Below are 26,655 nucleotides of genomic sequence, written 5' to 3'. Positions count from 1 at the left end.
CTTCAAATATGGCCAACTCCTATAGTGTGACGGGCGGTATGTACAAGGCCCGGGAACGGATTCACCGCCGTATGGCTGACCGGCAATTACTAGTGATTCCTGCTTCATGTAGGTGAGTTACGACCTGCAATCCGAACTGAGGACAGGTTTTTGGAGTTAGCTCACCCGCGCGAGATCGCGCCCTTTGTCCCGCCCATTGTAGCACGTGTGTCGCCCAGGGCATAAGGGGCATGATGACTTGGCCCCGTCCTCTCCTTCCTCCGGCTTAACACCGGCGGTCTGTTCAGGGTTCCAAACTCATAGTGGCAACTAAACACGAGGGTTGCGCTCATTGTGAGACTTAACCCAACACCTTAGGGCACGAGCTGACGACAACCATGCACCACCTGTGTCCGACATAGGAGGATCCAACCATTATGTTCTGGAAAAGCTCAAGCGGTACTACCGCTCAAGGGAGCGGTATTACCGCTAAATGTAGGGGAGTTACAGAGACCCAACGAAAACAAGCAGCGATACAAGCACGGTACACTACTGTCGGAAGGTCCTAAGACGACACATGTATAGGAGACCATTCGACCAAACTGTGTGTGATGCATGAATCGCAAACGATAATAAAATATATACGTGTGCCAGAAAACAAAACGTGTGTGACCGCCCATCCATCGGGCACGATGATGATATGTAGACCGCGTGTGATAGAGAGCAGACATTTAGACGAAACATTATGTGTGTGATATGTAATCGTAATGCGCAGGGGGCATTGTTAGAAGCGTGTGTGTTTATTGGCAAACGCTTTGTATAAAGTAATGGTTTGCGATGGTTAGGAGCATCACATATGATGAGTTGTGCGAATACTCGTGGGTGATGATTTAAAAGTTATACATATGGTTCCTTATGTAAACATGTGTGTGATAACACGTGATACCGCATACGATTGTGTGCTGGGAATTGTGTGCTCTAACGGGCATATAGTGTAAATAAGAAAAATCATATGTGATAGTAATAACGAGTGGCGCTCGACTGCTCCGTGACCACCGCAGAGACGGCTGCTAGGCGCCGCTGCCACTTTGATGGCGAGCTCGCCAAGGTTGGCGAGGAGTGGTCACGGCTAGGCCGCCGGCAGGGCTCCGAAGGCAATGTCAGCAGTGGCCGCGGCGGCACTCCACACGACACAATAGGAGGCGGAGCAGCTCCTCCACGAGCAGCAGGCAGCCGTCAGACAAGGCCGCTGCGACCCTCCGGCGCTGTTCCACCGCTCGAGAGACCACAACGATGACAACGGCAGGGCAGGATGGCCACATGTACAAGGTGGTCGTTCGATATAGGGTTTAGGTTTTTTCTAGTTTTTGTTAAACTGTCGAAATATCAACCTTTTTATGTAAATTATAGTCGAACTTGAATGAATTCGGCTGTGTTTGCACAATTTTTGTCCGGTTGGTTCCAATTGTTGTTGAAATGTATGTGAGCACTATCGGATGGCAGTCACTGGCATTAGTATCCGCGAACTGGTACCTCTATCCAGGAAATTTGCTGGTTGTCGTTGGAGATGCCCTCAACCATGGGTGCAATATGTCCCAATATGCAAGAAACCAAATTCTGGAAGGAGAATCTTGATGTGTGCACCGACACTGACCAAGCCGCCAAACAATATTGGCAAAGGATAGAGGACCAATTTCTTCCGAATGATGACAAAGTATCCCTTGAGTACGCCACACACCTATAGGTCACTCCAAGGTCGTTGGGATGTGATCAAGCCGATTTATAGCCGTTGGAGTGGTTGCTTGGAGCAAATCCACAATGCACCTCCAAATGGTACTGTTGAAGCCGATTATGTGAGTTTGTTTTCACATTCCAAGTAGTGCAAATGATTATGCGAGTGGTTGCATGTGACATACTTTGACATTGTTTTCATTTTGTAGCCCAAAATTGCGCAAGAAAGATAGAAGGACATGAAAACTTCCAGTGACAAGTCATTTATAGCAGAGCGTTGTTGGAAAATTCTTCAAAATATCACAACTGGTAGTTGATTGACAAAAAATCCCTGCCGAAGAGAGGTTAACTCACCAAGTTGGATGATGATGATGAAGATGACGATGGCCCAAGAAACAAAAACAAGCCTGATGGAAACAAAAAGGTCAAGGACAAGATCAAGAGAGAAGCGGAGGCATCAAACTTGCGGGACAAGATAGATGCCATGGTGCAATCAAATGAGTTGATGATGGCCAAGACATTGGAGGCAAAGAAGGAGTTGGCCAACAAGAAGGCACAAGAGAAGCAAGAAAAGGAGCAATTCCTCAAGAAGAGGGGTTGCGCAAGGCCGCCATTGAGGAGAAAAGTGCCCTTGCCGAGGAGAACAAGGCCTTGGCCAAGCTTCTTGCATAGGAGAATAATATCATGACGATGAACCGCGATGACATGGATGACCTCATCAAAGAATGGCATGATATCGCAAGGAGGAAGATCTTGGAGAGAAGGAACCAAGCGACGACGGGTGGTGGACAATGATGATGATGGTCATGATGGTCATGGAGGTGGTAGTGGCTTTTGCATGAGGTTCTTTTGGACCATGGATGGAAACTATGTTTAATTTCCGCGCAAACTATGTTCTAATTTGTAGCCATTTGTTGGAATTGCGGTCAAATTGTCTAATATATATGTTTTTTTTCGGTTTGAGGGCTAGCGCGGGCTACAGCCGAACAGACTCCACAAGACTAAAATGTAAAACAGAATACTCAAAACACGTTTTCCGTGGACATTATACTCACTTTAAGAGTGGGGTTTGATAGAGGTGCTCTCATATTTCTCTCTTCATTCATACTCCCTCCGTCCCAAAATAAATGACTCAATTTTATACTAACTTTGTACTAAAGTTAGTACAAAGTTGAGTATTTTGGGACGGAGGAGTAAAATCGAAGAAATCCACGAGAGGCGCACCCATTCATAATAATTCCATCAAAGAATCATTCTTTTTATAGTATGGAAACTCTTGTTCCAACCTCACCTGACATGCTACTAGCCCGCCCGAGACGAAAATTTGGCCAAGACCCATCATCCAGCGCATCGAACACCAAGTGTTTGGTTGTTGGGCTATCCCTTCTTGGACAGGGATAGCAGTTTTTTAAATGGATGCCATCTGTTTGGTTCTTGGGCGAGCTGGGATTAGGAGGGATACGGACATCCAGATGCTTGGAATATTCGTTCAAAATCCGGCTCCGCAGCGACGCGAAAATGTCGCGGACCTGGCCATCCCGCACTCACGGCGCGAAACGTTTTCTGCGGCCTCGTCTTTCCTTCGTTCATCTGTACTTCTGTATCTGTATCTGTACTACTATTAAACAAGCAAACATATTCTCCACTATGTCCACCCGGTTAAACGTACACAGGCCAAACAAGACAAATTACCATCCCCAGGATCAGGCATCTAACCGTCCACATAAAAGTCAGACCTCCCCTGTGTACGTTTAGCGATTTACATGAGCGGACGAAACTCTGCCATCGATCAAACAGTTGCACCTCCCCCGAAAAAAAAAAAACAGTTCCACCCTTTGCGTTCGCGTCCAATCAACTACAGAAAATTAGCCACAATTAATGGGAATTAACACGTCTGCCTCACAACAAATTTCTAAACTTACGGGAATCAGCCCACCCGGACGTACGTCGCAGCCGCCCAGCCGTGCGCCATCGCCGCCATGCGTAGCGGACGACGCCCGCTACGACGCGCTTCTCGCCAATGCAGGTGCAGACTATCCTCTTGTGCGCAATACGTGGCCAGTTCCATCCCAGTTAATCTCGATGTCTTCTTTCATGTCGCCGTTTAGATGCACACTACAGTCAGACGTCGGTGCCGCCAAGCCACTGTTGTGCCCTCGCCGCCCAGCCACTGTTGGCCATCGCCGCCCAGCCACAGGCCCCGACATCGACGCCGACGAACTCCTCAGGCAACGCACCTGCCTGCACCAAAGGAACATGGTATAATTTTACAGGATATTCAATTGGGTTAATGTGATAGGGCCGATCAGTTCCTGATTTTAAAGGAAATTCTATTTAACATATATGTGCATACTTCATTGCTTCCCTAATCCCTGTCAAATTTGCATCTTTATAACAATGCTCTTCACTCTCAAATTTGCATATTTACAATAGTGTGATGACGAATGTATCAATTTTGTACAAACCATAATAGATCTACCTCCTATGACTTGAACATGAATTTTAACAGTGCATCAAACTGGAGCCCTCCATCATATTGTTTTAACAGTATAGTGCTCGAATCTGTATGACTGAATGAATAAAACCCAGTAAGTATGATCTATTTGTAACTTGGTCCAATAGAGTGGAGAAGAAAACCCAATCCAAGAATATGCATTTTCCTGTACACAAATTTGGTCATCTTCTATTATCAAATTTGCATATCAGATGGCTGCAGGATAAGTATTGCATGATAAACAACAATATGAAACAAAACATATAGGCTCGGAAACAGTTTGGATTTTACAAGAGAAGATCTACTAAAGTAAATTCAGGTTTCATCAACGGCGGAGCTAGGATTTGGGAACGGGGTAGTCCTCCTCCAAAATTAAGTCGTTTCTATTAAAGAGGCGCTCTGATGTATCACCGTTGTCTAACTGATGCATTCAAAAAATAATTGGTAAATTCAGAAATTATGTAGTAAGTACTTGATCATTTTGGCCAAACCAAATCCTAGACTATCATGAAGTAAACCTGTCAATTACTTGTTCTGTACAATGCTCAAAAGCTTCGGGTTGATGTATATGGCAGGCAGGTATGCCTCCCCATTCCCATCTTTGTGTTTATTTCAGAGTCCCAAAAATTTAGGATCGAACAAATTCCCTGACTCTTAGATGGTCTTCAATATCCATTTCTTGTAAGCCTGCAAACACACTTCTGATATAACCGGGGTTCCGGGACAACAAGAAATATATCTAAAAGGTTGTGCTACATCATGAATACCACTTGTGTAGCTGTCGTAAGTAGTACTGAAGATGCCAGAGATGTTTATGGACTTCTAATAAAGCAAGTTATTCCAAGAAAAGGAATTTTTGAGGTGATAAGCTCTTTTAGCCAACCACCGTCCTCTATATGACAGCCATAGCATCATCATTATCCTACACTATCAATTATTCACTCTTCAACCTGTATTATCCTAGAGTCATACATACTTATCCTACTATGCTTCTCTTGATCCTCTTTTATTTGCTATAAAGCTCGCATTTGGGAACTTCTAAAAACATGCTTTCATTTTTCAAAAAAGAAGTAAATTTCTTTGGCAGGATCAAGCCAAATCAACCTCATCTGTCTTGGTCCCTAGCGCCCCTAGCCACCCAGATTTCAAATCTACCAATCAATCAACTTTATCGCAGCATGGTTGCCTCAATAATATTAACTAACTAGAATCCCCACTCATAACAGTTGCTGCAACCAAGTTAAGAACATCTAATCGAACAACTTCTAATTTTTCTCCCTGATTCTAAAATGACTCATACTTAAACTAGACTACTGAGCTACCTATGTATATTCAGGAATGGATGGAAATTAGGGATTAGCAGAAGTGGGTAATGGGGAGTATCTCAAATCAGAAATAAGCAGATATGAAAGCCGAAGTGGGGAATAGATCGTCTACCGGCACCGGCTTGCACTTGCAAGGGACCATCCACCGCGGCACAGCTGCCGCACATGGGCATTACAGGGCGCAGCGCAGTCGCACGCACAGGGTGGTGGGAGCCGCCGACGAGCGAGATGGAAAGGAAGGCACCAGGCGCGGAGGTTGCGACACATGATTGCCACAGCCGCCGATCTGGTGGAGGCAATTCCCGCGCCTCCGCGTCAGCCTTCGTCCGGCGCCCAGCAACCAGACCGAGCTTGAGCGGATCCTCGGGCACTTCGGCGACCGATTCGACGAGGAGGGGCTGAGAAGAGTGGGAAGAGTGCGAGACCTCGCGCCGGCGGTGGGGACGAAGAGGAGGGGCGGCTTGAGGAGAGAGAGAGAGAGTTGTGGGCTTGTGGCCACCATGGAATAGGGAGCAGTGGGGAGAGGATAAGGGAAGGTAGGTGATGAGGCGAGGAGAACTGAGGGGGCGTCCGGTGTGTCTTTTTCTTTTACCTTCTCTTTTTTTAGTTGGTTTTTTTAGCCCTTTTGGTCAAGTTAGCATCCGGTCTTGTCCAATTTAGTTTTTTTTTATCAATAGATGATATTTCCGCCTCTATACATTTATTTTAACAGTAAAAATGATCTCTGATGTGCACGAGGTATATATATTTACACAATAGCTACATGTTAGTCGCCTGACTTTTGAATTCGGGTCAGTCGATTTTGGTTGAAGGGAGAAACAGGCGAAGAGGAGGAAGAAGCTCACCGGAGGGGAGGAAGAAGCTTGCTGGCAAGCTACCTCATCATCTATCTTAGGGTTGGGGTGGGGGAGGCAGCACGACAGGGGGGGGGGCGGCAGTACGGCGATGATGAAGATTCCCGAAGAAAAAACAGGCAAGGCCCGGGGCTAGAGGGATGGCTGGGGGCGGCGGCGGCACGGCGGTGGGAGGAGGTTCCAGGAAGGGCCGGACGGTGGTGGTTGCCGGTCCGGCCGGTGGTCCATGGGACGGCTGGGGAAAGAAATTGTCGGAGGTAGAAGAAACTCCCGAGGCTGAACAAGGTATGGTATTGTTCATTTTGCATCGGATGGCCGGAAAGAATCGACTGGCCCGGTTTATATTTCCATTTCCAGTCGATTTACACTTGGCCACTTCCATATTTTTATGTGTGTATGCCCTTATTGCATATAAATGAGTACAATTTATGTGTTAATGAAGACGTGCGTTGCACGTGCACGCTTACTAGCCTCCCTGAAAAGCCCAACGGCCCCAACGCTACCTTTTTCCTCTCTCGCGACGGCAGCGCATCTCTCGCGACGGCGGAGGTTGAGTGAGCAGCGGCATGCCTCTCTCCTTCTTCATCTTCCTCCTTGTCACGCCCTCTCCTTCCTTTCTTCTCTCTCATGCTTGAGCTGCAAGCTATCGGAGTCATGGCGGGGGCGGCGGCGATGGCAGCGGACAAGTCATTGCCGCGTGCGGCAGCCAGTGCCTTGTAAATGGAGGCGCCTCTCTCCGGCCGGTACAACCGCAACTGTCATAGCGTAGGCGTCGGCTGCGCACGCGTGGATACGCGCGCGCCAGGCATAGTGTGCGTGCACTTGTTGTGCGTGGTGCACTTGTTGTGCGTGCTGTGTTTGCGCGCTGTGCTTGCCACACGGATCCGTGACCGTGAGTGTTGTTTGAGACTTTGAGTGCTGTGTGCGTGGCTGATTTGATTGATTTTTGTAATGCATCAGCTCAAAGGCGACAGGGAAAACATGAACGGGATCCCCTCTCCCAGAGTTTCTGTCCAATTTCTGTTTCACATGTTTGCTATATCCTAATGTTCCTACTATGAATTGCTTGACAGAAGCTGTGCATGTTGAGTTTTCTTAATTTTTCAGAACACTCCAATGGCCATCCCTAACCATGACTTATCCTTCCAACCAAACAAAATACAGGATAACATCATCCACACCAACCAAACAGAAAAATTGGCTATGCCTAGCCGGATGGTTGGGGGTACCCACATCCATTAAAATTATCCCATGAACCAAACACATCCCAACAGACCGTCACTGTCCCTCGTGACGCTCCCTCGTTCCCCTCCACCACAACGCCTCGCTCCCCTCTCGCGCCGCCGGCCGGCCACCCGTCTTCCCCACCTCCGGCCACCGCCGCCCTACCCTCTCTCCCGCAGCCCACCGCCCCTCTCTCCCCATCGCCCCCTTTCTCTACCGTGCGGCCGCTCTCCACCCCGATCCACATCGAGCCGCCGACCAGCCTCACCCTAGCTCAGCCTCGCCGGCCACCCCCTCCCCTCCACGGCCGGCAGACTTCCCCAAAGCTGGCTGTCCTCCCCGCCGAGCCAGTGCGCCCCCGGACCCGAAACCCTAGCCGAGCTGCAGCAGCCGCCGCCGCGGGGCCTCATGGCGCAGTCCCATGACCAGGTGCTCGCCTCCGCCTCCCTCCTGCACCTTCCGGTGACCGTGCTCCCTGTCCCGCTCGGCGACCTCGCTGCTCCGACGACCCCAAGCTCCGCCTTAAAGGTAGCAGTTATCTCTCTTTTCCCTCCCGTCTAACCTCGATTCCGTCTTGTATACGCCTGCTTGCAACGTATCCGCGTTGAATGCGTCCTGTGGTTTTGGTCAGGTCATGATGCTGTTGCTAGGCGGTGGTTTTCCGTTGGCGGTGGTGCCTTCCGGTGGTTGTCTGTCATCGGAGTTCCTGGTGCCGCTCTTCTCTGACGATGATGCTGTGGATTGGCTGCTGATTTTGGTTTGGTCACGGTGGTTTTCCTGTGGTGGTGGTGCTGTCCATCGGAGCTGCTTCCGTTGCCCACCGGAGCTCCTGCCGCACCTTGTTCAGCTCCGTCACTGCCGACGTCATCAAGGTCGTGTTCCTGTTCTGATTCATCCCTATGCAACTTTGATTTCAGAAATATATAGATTGTCAGTTAGTTATTTTGTAGATCTGATGCATTTGAGAAATGAAGATTGTTCTGCTAATTGTGATTCGTTTAGTTAGTTCTTGTGTATAATTCTAATGCTTATCAAACAGGTGTCATTTTGTTTAGTAATTTGATTTGTTTGTTTCGTAATTCTGTGTAAATCTACTGTGATTTCTCTCTTGCTGTAAGGTTTGGTCAGTGTGGGTGTCGATGTAGATTGGAACAATATAAGTAATGTATTTTGTCTTACCGGAAATGTAAGTAAGTGGGGATCCCAACCTGTGTGTTCTTTTATTTATTTACCTTGTTTAATGAGTTTACCACTAAGATAGTAATTTAAATCCACATTAATTCATTGCTCTTGTAAAATTTTGATAATTGTGCTGACAAATCAAATCTGGAGCATTTGCAGCCACGTACATGCACATTATCTTTACTGTGTGGCATCACTTTTTTTTTGGTTCTGCTTTCTTCTGATAGCATAGGATTTTTTACCCACAGAATCTGTTGTTTTTTCATGTTGTGCACTTCTTTGCTGGTTGCGCCTTGGCGTTATAGTGAGTAGTAATATTGCTTGGCTGAAGGAAGCATGCAGAACATTTGTGAGACTTGCATTTTTTCCTGCTGTGTCATATTGGCATAAACTTACATAGAGCACGCTGATGCATAAGTATGCTCTTTGCTAGTATCAATCTACGCATTATTGCAATATATGACCTGTTTGTAGTAGAGAGGGATTTGATCTTGAATTGTTATGACGATCTCATCATCTTGGTCTGGTGCAGGCTTCCTGGCACGGCTCCATCTCTGACCGGCTGTGTACTGCGGCATCGCTTGCCTTCTGGGAGAAGGACCATTTGTAGATGCTCTGCCTTAGCGGCGACAACTAGGTCGACCTACTCCTGCTCATGGTTTTCGAGTCGCGCGACTAGTCGATGAGTCACAAAAATATATCGACTCAACTTGTTAGTGTCGACTCGAGTCGCGAGTCACGACTAGTCACAACTGCAGGCTCGACTTTTTCCGAGTCGCTACCCCAGAGCGACTCGGATGAGCCGCGACTTGAAAACCATGCTCCTGCTTCTCTGATGTCAACCATGGACAGGTTGCTGCTGATTGAGCCACTACCACGTCGCGGCATGAATGCCAGGTCCATGTCTTGCTCATCTCGTGTGTAGAAGTTTTCCCCTGTTTTGTGACTCAAGAATAGCCATATTTAGCAGTCCTGCTAAAGTGCAAATAGGTATTCACCAACAGCCATACTAGTGTGTAATGCTACTGTAGATTTGTAGTTGATCAATGTGTGCTTTAACTTGATTTTTTGCTCAGGTCCCGGTGATGTTGTGGTTGTGGTGGGTCCTCCGGTGGCGGTGCTGACATCCAGGGGTGCTGTGGTGGTGGTGCTGTCCACCGGATCTCCTGCTGGTGCTGTCGACGTCCGTGTCCGCTGAGCTGCTGCTGCTGGCGTCGACTACGACATGCTGCCCCTGCCTTCTTCGACTGGTACCTCCTACAGCACCGCGCCCCCACTGGCGTGCCACTGAAGGTCTCTCGTTCTCTCTCGATTACTCCCTATTTTCCTTGAACTGCGACTTGTATGTATTTTTGTGTAGAAATGCGGTTTGATTTTGTTTATACCTATCTGTGATGTAAAGGTTTTAGATCCAAGTGTTTTCTGGTTGCATCATACATATTGGTATTTGGTTTGTGCTGTCCACTAAAAAGATAGGTAATTTTCTAAGAAGATAAATTGATTGACTATGAGGAGATACCAGAATTATATGCCACTGTACTTGGCTGTTTTTCCACTTTATAGTGGTACACAATAGTCTTGATATACATATGCACCATTGTAGATCATTCATCTGCACTGAAACTTAAGCTTTTCTCCACTTTGAGGATTAAGTAAGTACTGTAGTAAGCAGTGGAGTTGATGTTTGATACCGAGGTGATGATGAACATGTGAATATGTAGTCTTTGTTGTATGTGTTTTGCTGGAATGATTTCCAGAGCAAAACAATGCTACATCCCTTGGTTACTCTTGATAGGCATGTCTTGATTGATCTGGTTCACTAGACACTGGTCTTGGTTAATTTGGTTCTAGTAATTGTTGCAGTTTAGTAAGTCCTTACTTTTTTTTGCTCTACTTGGCTTGATTAGGTGCTCTATCAAGTAGATTGGCTACTGTTTTGGTTTCAATTATTTATTTATTAGAATCATTGCTAGGTTGAACTGATCAATTGGTAGCATAATATTGATGATTTGCTCAAATACCAGTCCTTGTAGGTTTTGAGTTAGTCGATGGTCATTTTGCTCAAACTTGACTGCATATTGATCATGTGCCTGAGAGTAGTGATGACGGACTTTTACGGGGGTTTTACAGGGGTAGTTCCAGTTGGCAAAACGTGATTGGATAAGGGGGAGGGGGGCACCCCACCCCAGCGGAAAATCAGGGGGGCCAGTTTAGATAGATGGAAGGAGTCTGTAAACGTCTGTATAGGGTCCGTGTGTTTAGCATTATCGCGTGCTTGACTATATGGCTCTGTCCTGGTTTTGGTTGAGTTTAATGTGGCTTAACCTTAACCATTCATTTAATGTGGCTTAACCTGGAGATTTGAGTTCTTCATATTTAATAGTACTAGCTAAATACCCGTGCGCTGCATGGAAAAACAAACAATTGTACTTCATCAAGGTGCGCGTGAAACGTGATATATGTAGTTTTCAACTATCAAGATAATGGTTGGTGTTCTTTCTCCGATAACTTCTTTGTCGGCAACCAACACATGACCTTCTGCCTCTCCATTTTTTTTTATTTCTTGCCATCCTCATTTTCCACCTAGGGTGTTCGTCTTTTGTTCTCCAACTCTTACCTGTTGCAAAAAATGATTGTTGGCGGTTATATCTATGTCTAAGTTCACATAGTCGTCTTCACCCACAGCCTTCGACTGTTGCGATCCTATGGCACACTCGTCCCAGTTTGGGCGCATGTGCTTTTCAAGAAGTGTGGTATGAAATAGCCACCAACATCAATTTCACTGGTATAAAAATCTCAATACAGACAAAAATTCATATGGTACTAAAAATTTAAAGTTGACAATATGGCGGTATCCCTTACATCATAGCGTTACTCGGCCGGCTTTTTTTAACATGGGAACTTACATGTGTTAATTCGTTTATTTTCCCTCCTGAGATTTATTTCTTTAGCCATGGATTTATTTCTTATACATTTTCCTTTATTCATTATTCATAAACTAAGAAAGAAATTTCTTCAATGCTGCTCATAAAAATTTTCTATGAAGTGGGGATTGTTATAAAAATATCCTTTTCTCATTTCTAAGTAATCTCTAAAAATGTTCATTTTTGTGCAAAATTGCTCTCACTGCCAAGAATGATGTTCATGGTATTAATTTATCTTTTCCACACTATTCATCTTTTGGAAAAGAAAAACTGATAGTAGCGGTTACTATATTTATTCAAATACTTCTAAAACATATTCCCATTGCCTAAGAGAAAAGTTGTTCACTGTTGGTCACATAATTGTTCATCTGTTGCTAAAAAACATTCCCATCCCCAAAACTTTTGTTCACTCTGATTCTGTGAATTCAATTTTATTTATGTAGATACACACTGGATTTTTATAAATGTTGAAAATCATTTGTGTAGGTATAGCTAGATTTTTTTAGGTACGTGTATCTAGATTTTCTTAGAGAAGCTTAGTTATTTTTTTAGAATCTGCAGCGTAGCTAATCACCATGACATTCTTTTAGGGCAGACAGCTAGCTTTCTTAATTTAAAACAGCAGTGTATCTAGCTTTTTCTTCCAAGGCTAATCAGCCCTAGCTAATTGGTATTGCTGTGGGCCGGTGGTTACTTTTAGACCTTACCATTTTTGTGTATTGGATGTAGATGGAACGGTCTGAATATGTCCGATGATAAGTGTTGAGTGTTGAATGATGACGTACCACCATCACCAACTCCCATTTAATAGTAAAGATTTTGGTATTGCTGTAAGGTTGTGGCTGGTTGCACTTCTATTAGCTGATTTGGACTTGAATGATCAAACTTGGGTAAGCTCTTTCGTGATTCGACACAATGCTGGCTAAGATGAATTCTGCTCTGTTGCCTTGTATGAGATGCAAATGCTGATGCTTATCGAAAGATGCATTTCCTTTTTTTTTTTAGTGCTCTAAACCATCGCCTACTTGTTGCCTGACTTGGGAACTGTGTATCACCACTGAAACCAACCCTAAACTTGACCTTTAAATTAAATGAACAAGTAGTTAAGTGATTGACATTGTCTATGAAATCTGAATTCTACGACTTGATCATGTGGCCAGGATATGGTTCTTGATGCTGGTTTCTGATTTACTTGGTGTTTATACTAGCTGTCACTTCTTAGTCAATGTTATCCACATGTTGCTTTATTTTTGGTATGCCCATTGGGTTTTTGTCTCGGCTGGGCTATGTGCTGTGCGTCGGCTTTGAGGGCTGAAATAGATTGTAAGATGTGTCTTTCAAATTAACTTGTGTGCTTGGTTTGGTCGACTTAATCAACCTCAACCTTAAACCTGGCTTGTATTCAATGTTTGCTGAATCTGGAGCTTGACTTGTTTCTTAAACCAGATTTCTATTTAGTGTTGAGCTTCTATTTACTGGTTGCATTTGTTGGTCTAGTAGATAAAAGTGATTAATCTTTTGTGATTCAACACAATAGTGCCTTATATATAGGGATAAATTGCTGGTGTTTTGTGTTTGAAATGCATGTCCTGCTGCTTATTTATCTGGCTAGCTAGTTTGTTTATGATGCCACGTTGGCACGTAAACGGCTTCAAATCCATCAGCCTGGTAGCGTTTGTGCTCCTGCAAATTGCTTCAGCAAGTGCTTATCTAAACCAGTAATGTTCCTTGTGTTCATCGCTAGATAGAGTATTTCCAGATTATTGAGATTTGATCCGCTATGCTACTGTTTCATTACAGGTTCGTTTTTGGATAAATTCGGTGCTTTTGGAGAATGAGATGCTTGTGTGGACTAGAAGGAACAAGGGCTTGACATTCCTCGCTCGCCGGCTGTCTATGCGGCTCATTGCCTCCGGCTGCTTGGGTGCCCAAGTTCTCGCAGCAGTGCTTTGGTTGCGGCCTATATAATATTTTGGTCCTGGTAATGTCAAGTAGCAGTTGGCATGGTGGTAGCATCGTTCTTGTGATGCTCCAGGTTCAGGCGCTGTAATGGCTTAGTAGTATTTCTGATGTGTCTTGTTTGGGGCCCTGTTTGACTTTTGGGGATGATGACTGGCTACCTTGGTTCCGGCTTTGCTTTTATTCTAATTGTAAAGAAAAGGGTCTTGCGATGATGGATCGATGTTGTTGTATCAGTTCATCATCGGATATTGATCTGTTCATAATATTATTGGCAAGCGAGTATTCATCTTGTGGCAATCTAATACTCCCTCCGTCCCAAAATAAGTGACTCAACTTTGCATCAAGCTATCAAAGTTAGTGCAAAGTTGAGTCACTTATTTTGGGATGGAGGGAGTATGATTCAGCTGCTGTTGATCTGTGATCCGACTTTTGATAGCTTGATCACTATAAATGGAGTACTAGAGTCGTTTAATGTACCGGTCTGTTGAAGTGGCATGTTTATGGGACTAGTAAGTGTGCACGTGCAACGTATGTCTACATAAATATTACTACAGATGTGAGCCTATTTGTGGAGGTCTCTGCTCAAGAAAGATACTGACACCTGTGTCAGTCATGGAAGTCCGTTCTTGAGAAAGAAAAGGCCCCCATGTCGATTGCTCGAGTGACACGAATGGCGACCCCAGCGCCTCCCTTCCCTCCTATCTTGCTGTCATTGGTGGAAACTGTTTGGCAAATTGGTGTATGTTGTGAATTTGATATGTCGTAAAATATAGTAAGGAAGAACATGTAATGTGGCTCAACATTTTACTATGTGTGGTACAATCTCTCTGTATCATATAACAGATACTCTCCATTGGCACCATGTTCTTCAAATGCTTGGCGATAACCAGCAAGGTTTATCCCTTCCAACTGTAACCCCACATCCTGCAAGTAAAAAACTACTTTATCAAGACAACACAAGAGTATTTTGAATTATAAGCAGCAATCTAGAGCTTGCACTATTATAATTCTCTTACTTGAAAATGATCTATGCTTATCTAAGTGAAGAAATGATAAGTTTGATTAAAAATTGCAGAGCACAATTGTTTGTTTTTTTTGCAATTCCAGAGTGTTATTTCTTGCAATCTTGAAAATGCTTCTATTGCAAATTAACAACATTGAACAATTTGTCATAAAAACTGCAATATTCAGAAGAGAATCATTCATTTCCATACAATCCTATACTGAAAAAAATGCACTCTTTCGACTCGTTTCCAAAACATACAGGGTAACATGAACATTTCAATTAAAGAGTTACCACACCTTTCTCATTTGAAAATTTATAGTAGCACAATGCTTGTGTGTTGCTGCCACTGAAGCCACGAGTAGTCCTGTGAGTAAAAGATGGCTGAAACACGCTGTAACGTTTTATTAAACCATTTCTCTATCTTTGTTAGCTAGTTACTGTTTTTGTAATAAGATTTGTAGTTCATGGACTGATGGGGCTTGTCTGGTTTCCAAACTCCTAGACGATGTAATTCCTATTTGAGTTTAATAAAGCTAGCCATGATGGCCTTCCTTCAAAAAAACCATTTCTCTATCTTATGCGAATATTGTACTCCCTCCGTCTCATAATATAAGAGTATTTTTATGTATGTGTTAAACTTCATGGAATTGCTGAAGAAAATTCAACATTTCCTTGACTAGCACAGCGCCCATGTGTATCTGCTATTGAGTGAAGCCAAGAAAAGCGAGTATTGAAGCAAGAGTGTCAAAATAATTAGACAGGACAGCTTAGATCACAGTGCAAATAATGATGAATAAGCTATATATAGTTCATCATAACGATAGCAACTTGGTTTACACACAAATTTAACAAGGCCAAGCAAGCAAGCTAGGCACGGAGACGTGCATAAGAGTAGCTCAAGGCAACCAAACATGCATGCTGAAGAATGTCATCCAGTCTAGATAATACTACAATGCAGGATGCTCATTAATTAGAACATCATAACACACAGCAGGAAGCATAGTACTATGGTCCAACTTCACAGCTGATAATATCACACACAAGCTTGCCCGCCGCGACTCACTCTTCAGTGTGCATCTTGTTGAGTTTCTCCACAAGCTCCACGTCTTTCTCGGAACTGAGGACGAAGTCCATCTCTAGCATGTCATCCACGTGGCAGGTACCGTCATGGGTGATATCGTGCGGGATGTATTTGGCGTCATCTGGATACACGATTTTCCTTGCGGTAAGCACGCCAGAGTAGCAACGGCCTATCAAAAAATTAAACCCGACCATGCATGGTTCAGTGAGACTACTACAACACACGATAATAAAAAGCCAATCAGCCGTGCCGCAGAGAAACTAGAGGGGGCTTACCTGCATACTCATAGGGTAGAGGGCAGCAGGTCTCTGGCCTTGGCCCACCTGAGAACAAAAACTCGGCGAAGAATAGCGTCCTCTGAAGCTGCAAATCAGAAGTAGCAGTGAAGTTCACGCGGTAGCACATCTTACCCGAGGGGGGGCAGCTTTGGTTGATTTCCTCCACGCCACAGATAATATCAAGTTTATACTGTGGTTCCTACAACAAGCAAGCAAGTCAAGTAAGAGAGTAGGCCAAATGAAGGCAATTAAAGCAAATCTACATAGCTGCCAAGGATACCTACCCAAAAATGCTGGGTCGTGTAATCCTTCAGCACCTGTTCAATCTTTGAACGGAACCAGCTCCTCCCCTCCTCATACTGTGATCTCATGCTAGACACCAACCTCCGAGACTCTGGAAAAAGATCAGGAGCTTGCTCATAGCAGCCGACACGAACCTTCGAGTATCTGCTCCACATGCCCCTAATATGAAGTGTCATGTCATCAAGGCGCAACACGGTACCGTCAGTTCGAGCCTCGGTCATAAAGGAGAGCAGCACGCTTCGCTGCTCGGGGAACACCACCAGCAGCCGGTGCAGTTCACCCAGCTGAAGCGGTAGAGGGTGTCCAGCGGCCTTGGCAGCTTCATGGAAGTGGTTCTTTTTAATCATCTTTAGCGATGATTGTAACATGTCAACAATGTCGCATTTTGTACCGCAGAGCAACTCTAGAGCACAAGCCTCTGTTGAGAACTGGGGGCCGGCGAATGTGGCGAGCTCCATAAGGCCCTTGAGGGAGTGGACCTGTGTGCGGAGCAGAGATAGGGGGTCAAGTATGTCATTGTATTGCTCAATCTTGCTGCCTTCAGACGCTGGGAGAGGACCGCCAAGGAAGTTGTACCAAATGGAGTTGACGATGATGTTAGAGACAGGGTCCATGGAGCCGTAGCAGTGGCCGGCCATGAGGAAGCCACACATAGGCGAGCCCGATGGTGTGGGCAGCAGCTTGAGCGCCTTGATGCAGAAGTTGTGAATCATACCGTGGAGGCGCATCTTGAGAGTCTGCAGGTAATCGCAGGCGTCAACGCTGCACGGGGTCTTCTTCAAATATTGTTCCAGGCCATCCGCTCTTCCCAGGCAACGTTGCAGCTTGTCAGACAGTCCGCACTGCAGCGACGAGATGGGTTTTCCGTCCCAGCAGAGGGCGGTGGCGGTGTCCTCTGTAGTGGAGGGGGTGGTCGACCACACAGCGTCGAGGTTCTTACGGACATGGAGAATTGGCCCTTTTCTGCTTATGGTGGCAACACAGGGCGGGCTCATCATCATGCGCAATATGCGGTCTATGGCTCCGACATCATCAACCTTGAGAGGGCCATCTGCTGCTGAAAAGAGTAGCTTCTCCAGAAGGTGAAAGTCGTCCTCTTTGAGCCGGGATGACATGAGCTGAGTCAAAACGCCGGGCGAAGGGTGACCTGCCATGGTGGCCGCCCACTCGAGGGCAGCCTGCGTCCTGTCGGATTCAGGGTCCAGTACTGCTTCTTCACCCTCCACATAGAGATCGTGTTGGATGAGCATGACGGCGAGGCTGAGATTGGCGTCGGCCCAGTAGAGGTAGCGGGCGGCCTGTTCCTTTTCGAGGCATCCGAAGTATACCATGAGGAAGGCCAGGAGACTTTGGCAGGACCTGTTTGCAATTTCGTGCCAGTCGTTGCGCACTAGTCTTTTGGACTTCTTTGTGGCGGGTGGAGCGGTGGAAGCTGCGGCGGCGGCGCCTTCGGGGGGGAGGGCGGGGGTGTTGAGGATGATGGTGGAGACGGGGGCGAGGAGGCCGGGGCAGGTGCCGCACCCGCCGGTGGCGAGGAGGTCGAGGAGGCCCGGAATCCTCTCGCAGGGCAGCCGGTCGAACGCCTGGTCGTAGAAGCCGACGATGAGCTCGTAGACGACCTTTTCAAGGTCGGGGGGGAGAGGAGGCGCGTCGTCGGCGCGGCAGTCGAGGCTGTGCGCGCAAGACACCAGCCCCCTCCTCCCAAGGGGAACAGAGCCGGAACAAGTAGATCCAGAAGCCATCAGCGGCGATCTGGCGGGCGGAGCGTTTTTTGGGGGCGGGGGATGGCCGGCCGGCAGGCGGCGGGTTGCTTAGAGGACGAGATGGGATTTGGGGGCGGGGGGCGGTGGCGAGTTGCTTAGGGTTTGCGGGGAGAGGATGAGATTCTTTTTAAGAGGATAGAGAGTGGCGATGGTGCACACGGTCTTGCCTGCTCACGCTAAGTAAGTGTGCCAACCGAACACTGGCGAGTGGAACCGGGCATTCAATGCGGTCAGAGGGCCAACACACATGTATAGGTACGGTGGAACAGGCGTATACGGTGCGCTCGCCGGCAGATATACGTTTATTGATCCGGTTTAGGCTTTACTGATCCCGTCACGGCAGGTTGCTACCGGAGCACTCTCATGGCTGACAGTGCAGGAGCACTTTCGTTTGAATAAAGCCCTCATCCCCCATCCCCCCCCCCCCCCCCCCCCCCCCCCTTCCCACACACACACAAAAAAAGGTCTCTACATGTTCCAATTGAATATCACCGGAGTACCGGTACACATCGTTTGCCCGGTGTTTGCGGACCGGCACGCATACGGTGGTCTGGTCGACTCATATGCTTACGTGGCGCATCGTATACTTGGCCGCATTGCTCCTCCACCTACCCCACCGCCCGGGCACGGCCAGCGACGGAAAAAAAATAGGAACACTTATTGCTTGGACCCCCCTCCCCCACCAAACTGGAAAACAGAGCAATGGCGACGACGGATGCCGGAGGAGGCGGCTTCGAGTTCTTGTCAGATCCGGTCGACAGGTACCTTCAATATTTCATGGTTTCCGCCTCCTATTACTGTCCGCTTTCATTTTGATGGCTAACTTCACGCTGCTGTCGCTCCTTTTCAAGGTTTCCCTTGCCGGATCTTGGCGGCGGCGAGGCTATACTGGATGCTGCAGCCACCAAAACTCTCGCCTGCACAACCGCCCAGTCGAGCGTTGCTGATGTAGGCGACGATGCGATGACGATGCAACTAGTTTGAACAGCAGCTGCGAAGGCCTCAGCTTGTTGGGGCCAACCTCAGAGCAGTCAGAAGGCAAAAAGATCCTCAAGCCCCTGGCTGGAGAAAGAGGTATCAATTGATGTATTACTAAAAAGAAAACACTCTTCATTTCCAAAAAAACTGCAGAAAATCGCATGGCTCTGAACGGAAAATGAATTACTCTTACTAGCTGTTGGAAAATTTCCTGTGCCATGGCTAATTGTTTGTGCAAAAAGATTTTGATTTGCACACTAGTGACTCATCTTTTGTTCACACAGAGTCCATGTTGGCCGAGCACCTGTTGAACGGCCCCTGCCGCTGGCAGAATAAGCTCACTTGAAAAAACACTAAGATGCTATGCAGAAAAAAAAGAGGGAAACTGTTGTAATCCCTGCTGTCGGAGACAACTTTCAATCCCTTGTATAAGCATACGACTACTACAATATATATTCTTGGGAAATTGGGTTCAGAGTAGATACGAAAAAAGCAGATTAAATGTCGAGAGAACAAAATGTATTCAAGAAATAGTTTGCGGCTGCTCAGCTAGTAATTCTTTCCAATTCCAGCCATGAACATACTCTGCCAATGTTTTTATATACAGAAAAATAGAATTCTCTGTTAACTCATGTATTGTTGGTTGTGACAAAAAAATTGCATGGTGTACCAGAAATAAGTAACACACGGTCTTGCCGATGTAGATGCCCAGCAATGATAAGGTTGCAACGCTAAAAAGACAACAGGTGGTACATAAGCGAGCATAGGACATTCCACAATCACTCTCTCACAGATAAGTGCGGACAGAAAATATACTGGCCCTCGCATAGACATATCGACATTTACACACGAGATGTTATCAAGCAGCTGCGTGAAAATAATATTAGCATTGGCAAAGTGTACAACATAATTGGCAGTTTCTTTGGCTCCATGAGCAGTGTGCCTTTCATCAAGAGAGCTTTGAGGGGGCTTTGTGGAGAGATTAGCCGAGATCAGGCAGATGATGACGTCAGAAAGACAATGGAAGTTTTTGCTGAGTTGGGATCCAAAGATTCTGGGTTGTACTACAGAGTACAACCGGACACGGACATTCGCATACGAAATCTGTTATGGTCGATGGGCGCAAGGAGGGCACAGTACCATTACTTTGGCGATGCAATAACTTTTGATACAACATACCGTATGTTAGGGCATATTTCTCCCTATGTGGTTTTGGTGATTGATGACAATGTGTTTGCGGACTAATCGTGTGCATCGAGCATTTCAGATAATCAAACATATGGCACTAGACGATTTGAGCCCCTCGGAGTTTCAGAGTGAAGACAGTTTTCTTTCCCGCGTTTCATTTTCGGTGGACTTGAGTTGTAGGGAAAACCATACTATCGAGGGGGTCTGCTTCGAAAATGTTTGGATGGAATCATCAAGTACACACTCATATTGCACCCTATCATGTATCCACCTCAATGGAGTTGTCCCTTTGTTGTGTAGATGGAGTCGTGGAGAGCTGCCAGCGGTAGTACCGCGGGCGGCAGCGGTAGTACCACTAATAGGCGGTAGTACCGCTAGTAACGTCGCTCTCTGCTCGGGTCTCGATTTTTTCGTGTCGGGTTCCACAGTAGTCCAACGGTAGTCTCGCTCGGTTACTTCTGTGGAACCCCTTTTGACCCAGCAGAGCGTGCAGAAGTAGGAGCGGTAGTAGGCATGGTAGTACCGCTTATTGGCGGTAGTACCGCCCCTACCACCGCTGCCACTACCGCACGGTGCCCTGTTCTCCCCTTTCGGCTCTGTTTCTCACAGCGGTAGTAGGGGTGGTAGTTCCGGCTATTAGCGGTAGTACCGCCCACCGTGGGCGGTAGTATCGCTCTAGCCGTACTACCACAACCCCCGCTGCCTACGCACTATGGTAGGGCAACCCCAGCAGTAGTACTGTTGGGGCTGCGGTAGTACCACTCCGGCGGCACTGCTGGCCCCTGGCCTTGTGCCATTGCCTTTACTCCCGGTGACTACCACTTGGGCAATAGTACCGCTTGTGTGCGGGCTGCGAGCTACATAACAGGTGGATTGGTTCCCCACTATATAAAGCGGGTCTTCTTCCCCAAGACTCACCTCTTCCTACGCTAACTCCACTCCATTGTTGCTCCAAAAGCTCATTTTCACCCGATCTCTCTCTCTAGCCAATCAAACTTGTTGATTTTCTAGGGATTGATTGAGAAGACCCTAATCTACACTTCCACGAAGAGAAATTTGATTCCCCCCACTAATCCCTTGCTGATCTTGTTACTCTTGGGTGTTTGAGCACCCTAGATGGTTGAGGTCACCTCGGAGCCACATCCCATTTTGGTGAAGCTTCATGGTGGTGTTGGGAGCCTCCAAGTTTGTTGTGGAGATTGCCCCAACCTTGTTAGGTTCAGTCGCCACCTTCAAGGGCAGCACTAGTGGAATCACGACATCTTGCATTGTGCGAGGGCGTGAGGAGAATACAGTGGCCCTCTAGTGGCTTCTTGGGGAGCATTGTGCCTCCACACCGCTCCAACGAAGACGTACTTTCTCTCAAAGGGAAGGAACTTCGGTAACACATCCTCATCTTCACCAACTCCACTTGTGGTTACTTCTTACCTTTACTTTATGCAAGCTACTTTGTGTTGTATTCCTTGCTTGCTTGTAGTTACCTTTGTTGTTACCATCATATAGGTTGCTCACCTAGTTGCATATCTAGACAACCTATTTGTTGCTAAACCTAATTTTTAAGAAAAGCTAAAAAATGGTAGTTGCCTATTCACCCCCCCCTCTAGTCAACCATATCGATCCTTTCGATTGGTATTAGAGCCTCGTCTCTTTATTAAGGGTTCATCGCCTAAAGAGTATGGATGACATAGAGGATGTGGTTGGTGATATTCCCGCGGCCGAGGAAGTGGACACGGTCACCTGGGAGGACTTAAATGAAGGCAATTACTTCACTTAAGACCTCCATGGCAACCAAGGTCAAGTCCTTGTTTAAAGAGCTCTTTGAGGGGTTAAAAACACCCGACATGGTGCAAGTGGTTAATCCCACCATCGAAGTCGAAGGCCAACTCTGACAAGGAGGGGGCTAATGGTATTAATACTACCACCCCACTTGGAAGGAATGGATCAGTCATCCATGCCGCGGTTGCCCCTCCACGAGTCCATGGAGGAACGGTCGCGCCCTATCATATAAACAATCTTAGGCCCCCACCTAAGCTTGTTGTCAAAGAATTTCCTACTTGGTCTCACTTGAATCATAGCTCAACACATCTTTGGAGAATTATTGAGCAGGGTTTCTATCCTCATGATCCTCACAACCTCACTCCAAGAGAAGAAGTGGACAACCAATACAACCACTCCGCATTGTGGATTCTTCAAGCCGTAGTTCCTCAAGAAGAGCACCCTCACTTGCGGCCGTTCACAGTTGCCAAAGAAGCTTGGGAACACATTTTCTCTTTGTACAAGGGAAGCTCGAGCATTCAACGCTCTAACTTTGAAGTGATCCTTGATGAGGCCGATGAGTTTGTGATGAATGAAGATGAAGATCCTCGTGAGCTTTACCGAAGGTTGGCCACTCTTGCGGTCTCACTCCGAGGCCATGGGAGCAATGACACGGATGACACTTGGATCAAGCACAAGTTTCTCAAAGACATCATGCCTCGCAACAACTCTATGTCCATCGTGATCCGTCAGAGGTCGTACTTTCATTCCTTGTCCTCAAGTGATGTGTTGGATGAGTTTGTTGCTATGAACATCTTGAACAAGACCACCGACAACGCCCTTGCGCGTGCTCAATGGTCAAAGAAGCCCAACCTTGCTTTGAAGGCCACGGAAGTTTCTGAGGATGTTGATGAAGAAGGAGAAGAGGAGTGTTGTCCTGAAGACACCAAGTATGCCTATCATGAACACATGGCTCTTTCTTCTATGCAATTTTGGGGCAACAAGAAAAACACACGACCAAATTTCTCCAAGAACAACTCAAGTGGTTTGAAGGGAAAGCAACGGATGAGAACGTGCTACAATTGTGGAAATGTGAGTCACTTTTTGTTGCAGATTGCCCTTATGAGAATAGAGAAGAGAATGGAGGCAAGCTTATTCGCAAAGACAAGGCCAAGCCTCTTCCCAACAAGAACAACTTTAACAAGAAGGTACCTGATACGTCCATTTTGCATCATGTTTTCTTACTGTTATTCATAATATTTTTATCCATAATAATGCCTTTTGGAGTAATTCTAATGCCTTTTCTCTCATAATTTGCAAGGTACACACCAAGAGGGGGAATTCTGGCAACTGGAAATCTGGACCTGAAAAGGCTACGTTAGGCCACCTATTTCTGCACAACTCCAAATGAGCTGAAACTCCACGAGGATTTTTTATGGAATATTTAAGAAATACTGGAGCCAATAAACACCAGAGGGGGGCCACCAGGTGGGCACAACCCACTTGGGCGCACCAGGTCCCCCTGGCGTGCCCTGGTGGGTTGTGGCCTCCTCGGCCCACCTCCGGTGCCCATTTTCTGGTATATAGGTCATTTTGACCTAGAAAAAATAAAGAGAAGACTTTCGGGATGGAGCGTCGCCGTCTCGAGGCGGAACTTGGGTAGGAGCACTTTTGCCCTCCGGCGGAGCGATTCTATCGGGGGAACTTCCCTCCCGGAGGGGGAAATCATCGTCATCATTGTTGGGGAACATAGTAATTTCAAAAAAAAAATCCTACGCACACGCAAGATCATGGTGATGCATAGCAACGAGGGGAGAGTGTGATCTACGTACCCTTTGTAGATCGACAACGGAAGCGTTTGGTTGATGTAGTCGTACGTCTTCACGATCCGACCGATCCAAGCACCGTTACTCCGGCACCTCCGAGTTCTTGGCACACGTTCAGCTCGATGACGATCCCCGGGCTCCGATCCAGCAAAGCGTTGGGGAGGAGTTCCGTCAGCACGATGGCGTGGTGACGATCTTGATGTTCTACCATCGCAGGGCTTCGCCTAAGCACCGCTACAATATGACCGAGGTGGAATATGGTGGAGGGGGGCACCGCACACGGCTAAGGAACGATCATGAAGATCAACTTGTGTCTATGGGGTGCCCCTTGCCTCAGTATATAAAGGATGGAGGAGGAGGAGGCCGGCCAAGGCACTTGGTGCGGCCAGGATGTGGAGTCCTACTAGGACTCCAAGTCCTAGTAGGAGTCCACCAAGAGGGGAGGAAGGGAGAAGGAAGTGGAGGAGAAGGAAAGGTGGCCGGCCCCCTTTTCCCTAGTCCAATTCGGACCAGAGGGGAGGGGGGGCGCAGCAGCCCCTTGGCCTTTTCTCCTCTTCCCACTAAAGCCCATCAAGGCCCATTGCTTCTCCCGTAACTACCCGGTACTCCGAAAAATACCCGAATCACTCGGAACCTTTCCGATGTCCGAATATAGTCGTCCAATATATCAATCTTTACGTCTCGACCATTTCGAGACTCCTCGTCATGTCCCCGATCTCATCCGGGACTCCGAACTCCTTCGGTACATCAAAACTCATAAACTCATAATATAACTGTCATCGAAACCTTAAGCGTGCGGACCCTACGGTTCGAGAACAATGTAGACATGACCGAGACACGTCTCCGGTCAATAACCAATAGCGGGACCTGGATGCCCATATTGGCTCCTACATATTCTACGAAGATCTTTATCGGTCAGACCGCATAACAACATACGTTGTTCCCTTTGTCATCGGTATGTTACTTGCCCGAGATTCAATCGTCGGTATCTTAATACCTAGTTCAATCTCGTTACCGGCAAGTCTCTTTACTCGTTCCGTAATACATCATCTCACAACTAACTCATTAGTTGCAATGCTTGCAAGGCTTATGTGATGTGCATTACCGAGAGGGCCCAGAGATACCTCTCCGACAATCGGAGTGACAAATCCTAATCTCGAAATACGCCAACCCAACATGTACCTTTGGAGACACCTGTAGAGCTCCTTTATAATCACCCATTTACGTTGTGACGTTTGGTAGCACACAAAGTGTTCCTCCGGCAAACGGGAGTTGCATAATCTCATAGTCATAGGAACATGTGTAAGTCATGAAGAAAGCAATAGCAACATACTAAACGATCGGGTGCTAAGCTAATGGAATGGGTCATGTCAATCACATCATTCTCCTAATGATGTGATCCCGTTAATCAAATAAAAAATCTTTTGTTTATGGTTAGGAAACATAACCATCTTCGATTAACGAGCTAGTCAAGTAGAGGCATACTAGTGACACTTTGTTTGTCTATGTATTCACACAAGTATTATGTTTCCGGTTAATACAATTCTAGCATGAATAATAAACATTTATCATGATATAAGGAAATAAATAATAACTTTATTATTGCCTCTAGGGCATATTTCCTTCAGTCTCCCACTTGCACTAGAGTCAATAATCTAGTTCACATCGCCATGTGATTTAACAGCAATAGTTCACATCACCATGTGATTAACACCCATAGTTCACATCGATATGTGATCAACACCCAAAGTGTTTACTAGAGTCAGTAATCTAGTTCACATCGCTATGTGATTAACACCCAAAGAGTACTAAGGTGTGATCATGTTTTGCTTGTGAGATAATTTTAGTCAACGGGTCTGTCACATTCAGATCCGTAAGTATTTTGCGAATTTCTATGTCAACAATGCTCTGCACGGAGCTACTCTATCTTATTGCTCCCACTTTCAATATGTATCTAGATCGAGACTTAGAGTCATCCAGATCTGTGTCAAAACTTGCATCGACGTAACTTTTTACGACGAACCTTTTTGTCACCTCCATAATTGAGAAATATTTCCTTATTCCACTAAGGATAATTTTCACCGCTGTCCAGTGATCTACTCTTAGATCACTATTGTACTCCCTTGCTTAACACAGTGTAGGGTATACAATAGATCTGGTACACAGCATGGCATACTTTATAGAACCTATGGCTGAGGCATAGGGAATGACTTTCATTCTCTTTCTATCTTCTGCCGTGGTCGGGCTTTGAGTCTTACTCAATTTCACACCTTGCAACACAGGCAAGAACTCTTTCTTTGACTGTTCCATTTTGAACTACTTCAAAATCTTGTCAAGGTATGTACTCATTGAAAAAACTTATCTAGCGTCTTGATCTATCTCTATAGATCTTGATGCTCAATATGTAAGCAGCTTTACCGAGGTCTTTCTTTGAAAAATTCCTTTCAAACTGTAAGTGCATCTAGTGCCACCCCTAGTTAGTTTTGGAGTATTGATGACAAACCTAGTTGAGGGACTAATGTTTTTGTGAGAATTGCAGGATAACACAGGTAGAAGTCCCTCATTGATTCGGTTTTACTACCAGAGATGACCCCTAAAAATGTATGAAGACATTGAAGCCAAAGGTGGTATATGAAGATATTCACATTGAAGACTATGACAAAAGAAGACACGTTATGAAGCCTATGGAGCTCGAAGACTTAGATCTTTCGTAGTTCTTTTTCTTTTGTGTTGAGTCATAGGAACCACCGTACTGTTAAGTGGGGTCCAAGAGAACCGGTCAGAATGACTGAAGTGATGCCT

General features: G+C 46.3%; 2 protein-coding genes and 1 long non-coding RNA gene across 6 annotated transcripts; 1 reads left to right on the top strand and 2 right to left on the bottom strand.

Annotated features, from left to right (window-relative positions):
• Positions 1–3,315: 3,315 nt before the first annotated feature.
• LOC125521973 lies at positions 3,316–6,242 on the bottom strand. Its single transcript, XR_007289536.1, has 2 exons — positions 5,642–6,242; positions 3,316–4,891 (listed from the first exon to the last, which is right to left on the bottom strand). It is a non-coding gene; the product is annotated as an uncharacterized LOC125521973 (long non-coding RNA).
• Positions 6,243–7,654: 1,412 nt separating this feature from the next.
• Positions 7,655–13,961, top strand: LOC125521972. Of its 3 annotated transcripts, none has more exons than XR_007289535.1 (5): positions 7,655–8,135; positions 8,239–8,479; positions 9,322–9,686; positions 9,866–10,082; positions 13,514–13,961. XR_007289535.1 is itself a non-coding variant. In XM_048687039.1 (4 exons), exons 1-3 carry the CDS (start codon positions 8,016–8,018, stop codon positions 9,985–9,987), a joined length of 483 nt encoding a protein of 160 aa, XP_048542996.1. In that variant the 5' UTR covers positions 7,655–8,015; the 3' UTR covers positions 9,988–10,082; positions 13,514–13,961. The 3 variants fall into 3 exon arrangements, 1 of the variants encoding a protein (XP_048542996.1); XR_007289534.1 differs by having other exon boundaries at positions 9,322–9,779; XM_048687039.1 differs by lacking the exon at positions 9,322–9,686.
• Positions 13,962–14,407: 446 nt separating this feature from the next.
• Positions 14,408–18,311, bottom strand: LOC125519661. 2 transcript variants are annotated; one of them, XM_048684393.1, is made up of 4 exons: positions 16,325–18,310; positions 16,038–16,239; positions 15,745–15,931; positions 14,408–14,599 (listed from the first exon to the last, which is right to left on the bottom strand). In XM_048684393.1, the coding sequence occupies exons 1-4, from the start codon at positions 18,083–18,085 to the stop codon at positions 14,572–14,574; spliced, it is 2,178 nt and encodes a 725-aa protein (XP_048540350.1). In that variant the 5' UTR covers positions 18,086–18,310; the 3' UTR covers positions 14,408–14,571. The 2 variants fall into 2 exon arrangements, with proteins under 2 accessions (XP_048540350.1, XP_048540349.1); XM_048684392.1 differs by lacking the exon at positions 14,408–14,599 and adding an exon at positions 14,946–15,045 and having other exon boundaries at positions 16,325–18,311.
• Positions 18,312–26,655: the final 8,344 nt, after the last annotated feature.

This window comes from Triticum urartu, chromosome 7 (genome assembly GCF_003073215.2).
Source record: "Triticum urartu cultivar G1812 chromosome 7, Tu2.1, whole genome shotgun sequence".
NCBI classification, from domain to species: Eukaryota; Viridiplantae; Streptophyta; class Magnoliopsida; order Poales; family Poaceae; genus Triticum; species Triticum urartu.
Note: the sequence above shows the minus strand (reverse complement) of the source record. Positions and strands in the feature narration are given on the sequence as shown.

What these genes read in the sequence shown, in the direction of transcription:
- LOC125521972 (XM_048687039.1), top strand. Translation starts at nt 8,016, where the DNA reads ATGGCGCAGTCCCATGACCAGGTGCTCGCCTCCGCCTCCCTCCTGCAC. An exon ending in CCCCAAGCTCCGCCTTAAAG is followed by an intron (nt 8,136 to 8,238) that starts GTAGCAGTTATC and finishes GGTTTTGGTCAG; the next exon opens with GTCATGATGCTGTTGCTAGG. An exon ending in TCACTGCCGACGTCATCAAG is followed by an intron (nt 8,480 to 9,865) that starts GTCGTGTTCCTG and finishes TTTTTTGCTCAG; the next exon opens with GTCCCGGTGATGTTGTGGTT.
- LOC125519661 (XM_048684392.1), bottom strand. Translation starts at nt 18,085, where the DNA reads ATGGCTTCTGGATCTACTTGTTCCGGCTCTGTTCCCCTTGGGAGGAGG. An exon ending in ACACGACCCAGCATTTTTGG is followed by an intron (nt 16,240 to 16,324) that starts GTAGGTATCCTT and finishes TGCTTGTTGTAG; the next exon opens with GAACCACAGTATAAACTTGA. An exon ending in AACAAGATGCACACTGAAGA is followed by an intron (nt 15,046 to 15,744) that starts GTGAGTCGCGGC and finishes TTTTACTCACAG; the next exon opens with GACTACTCGTGGCTTCAGTG.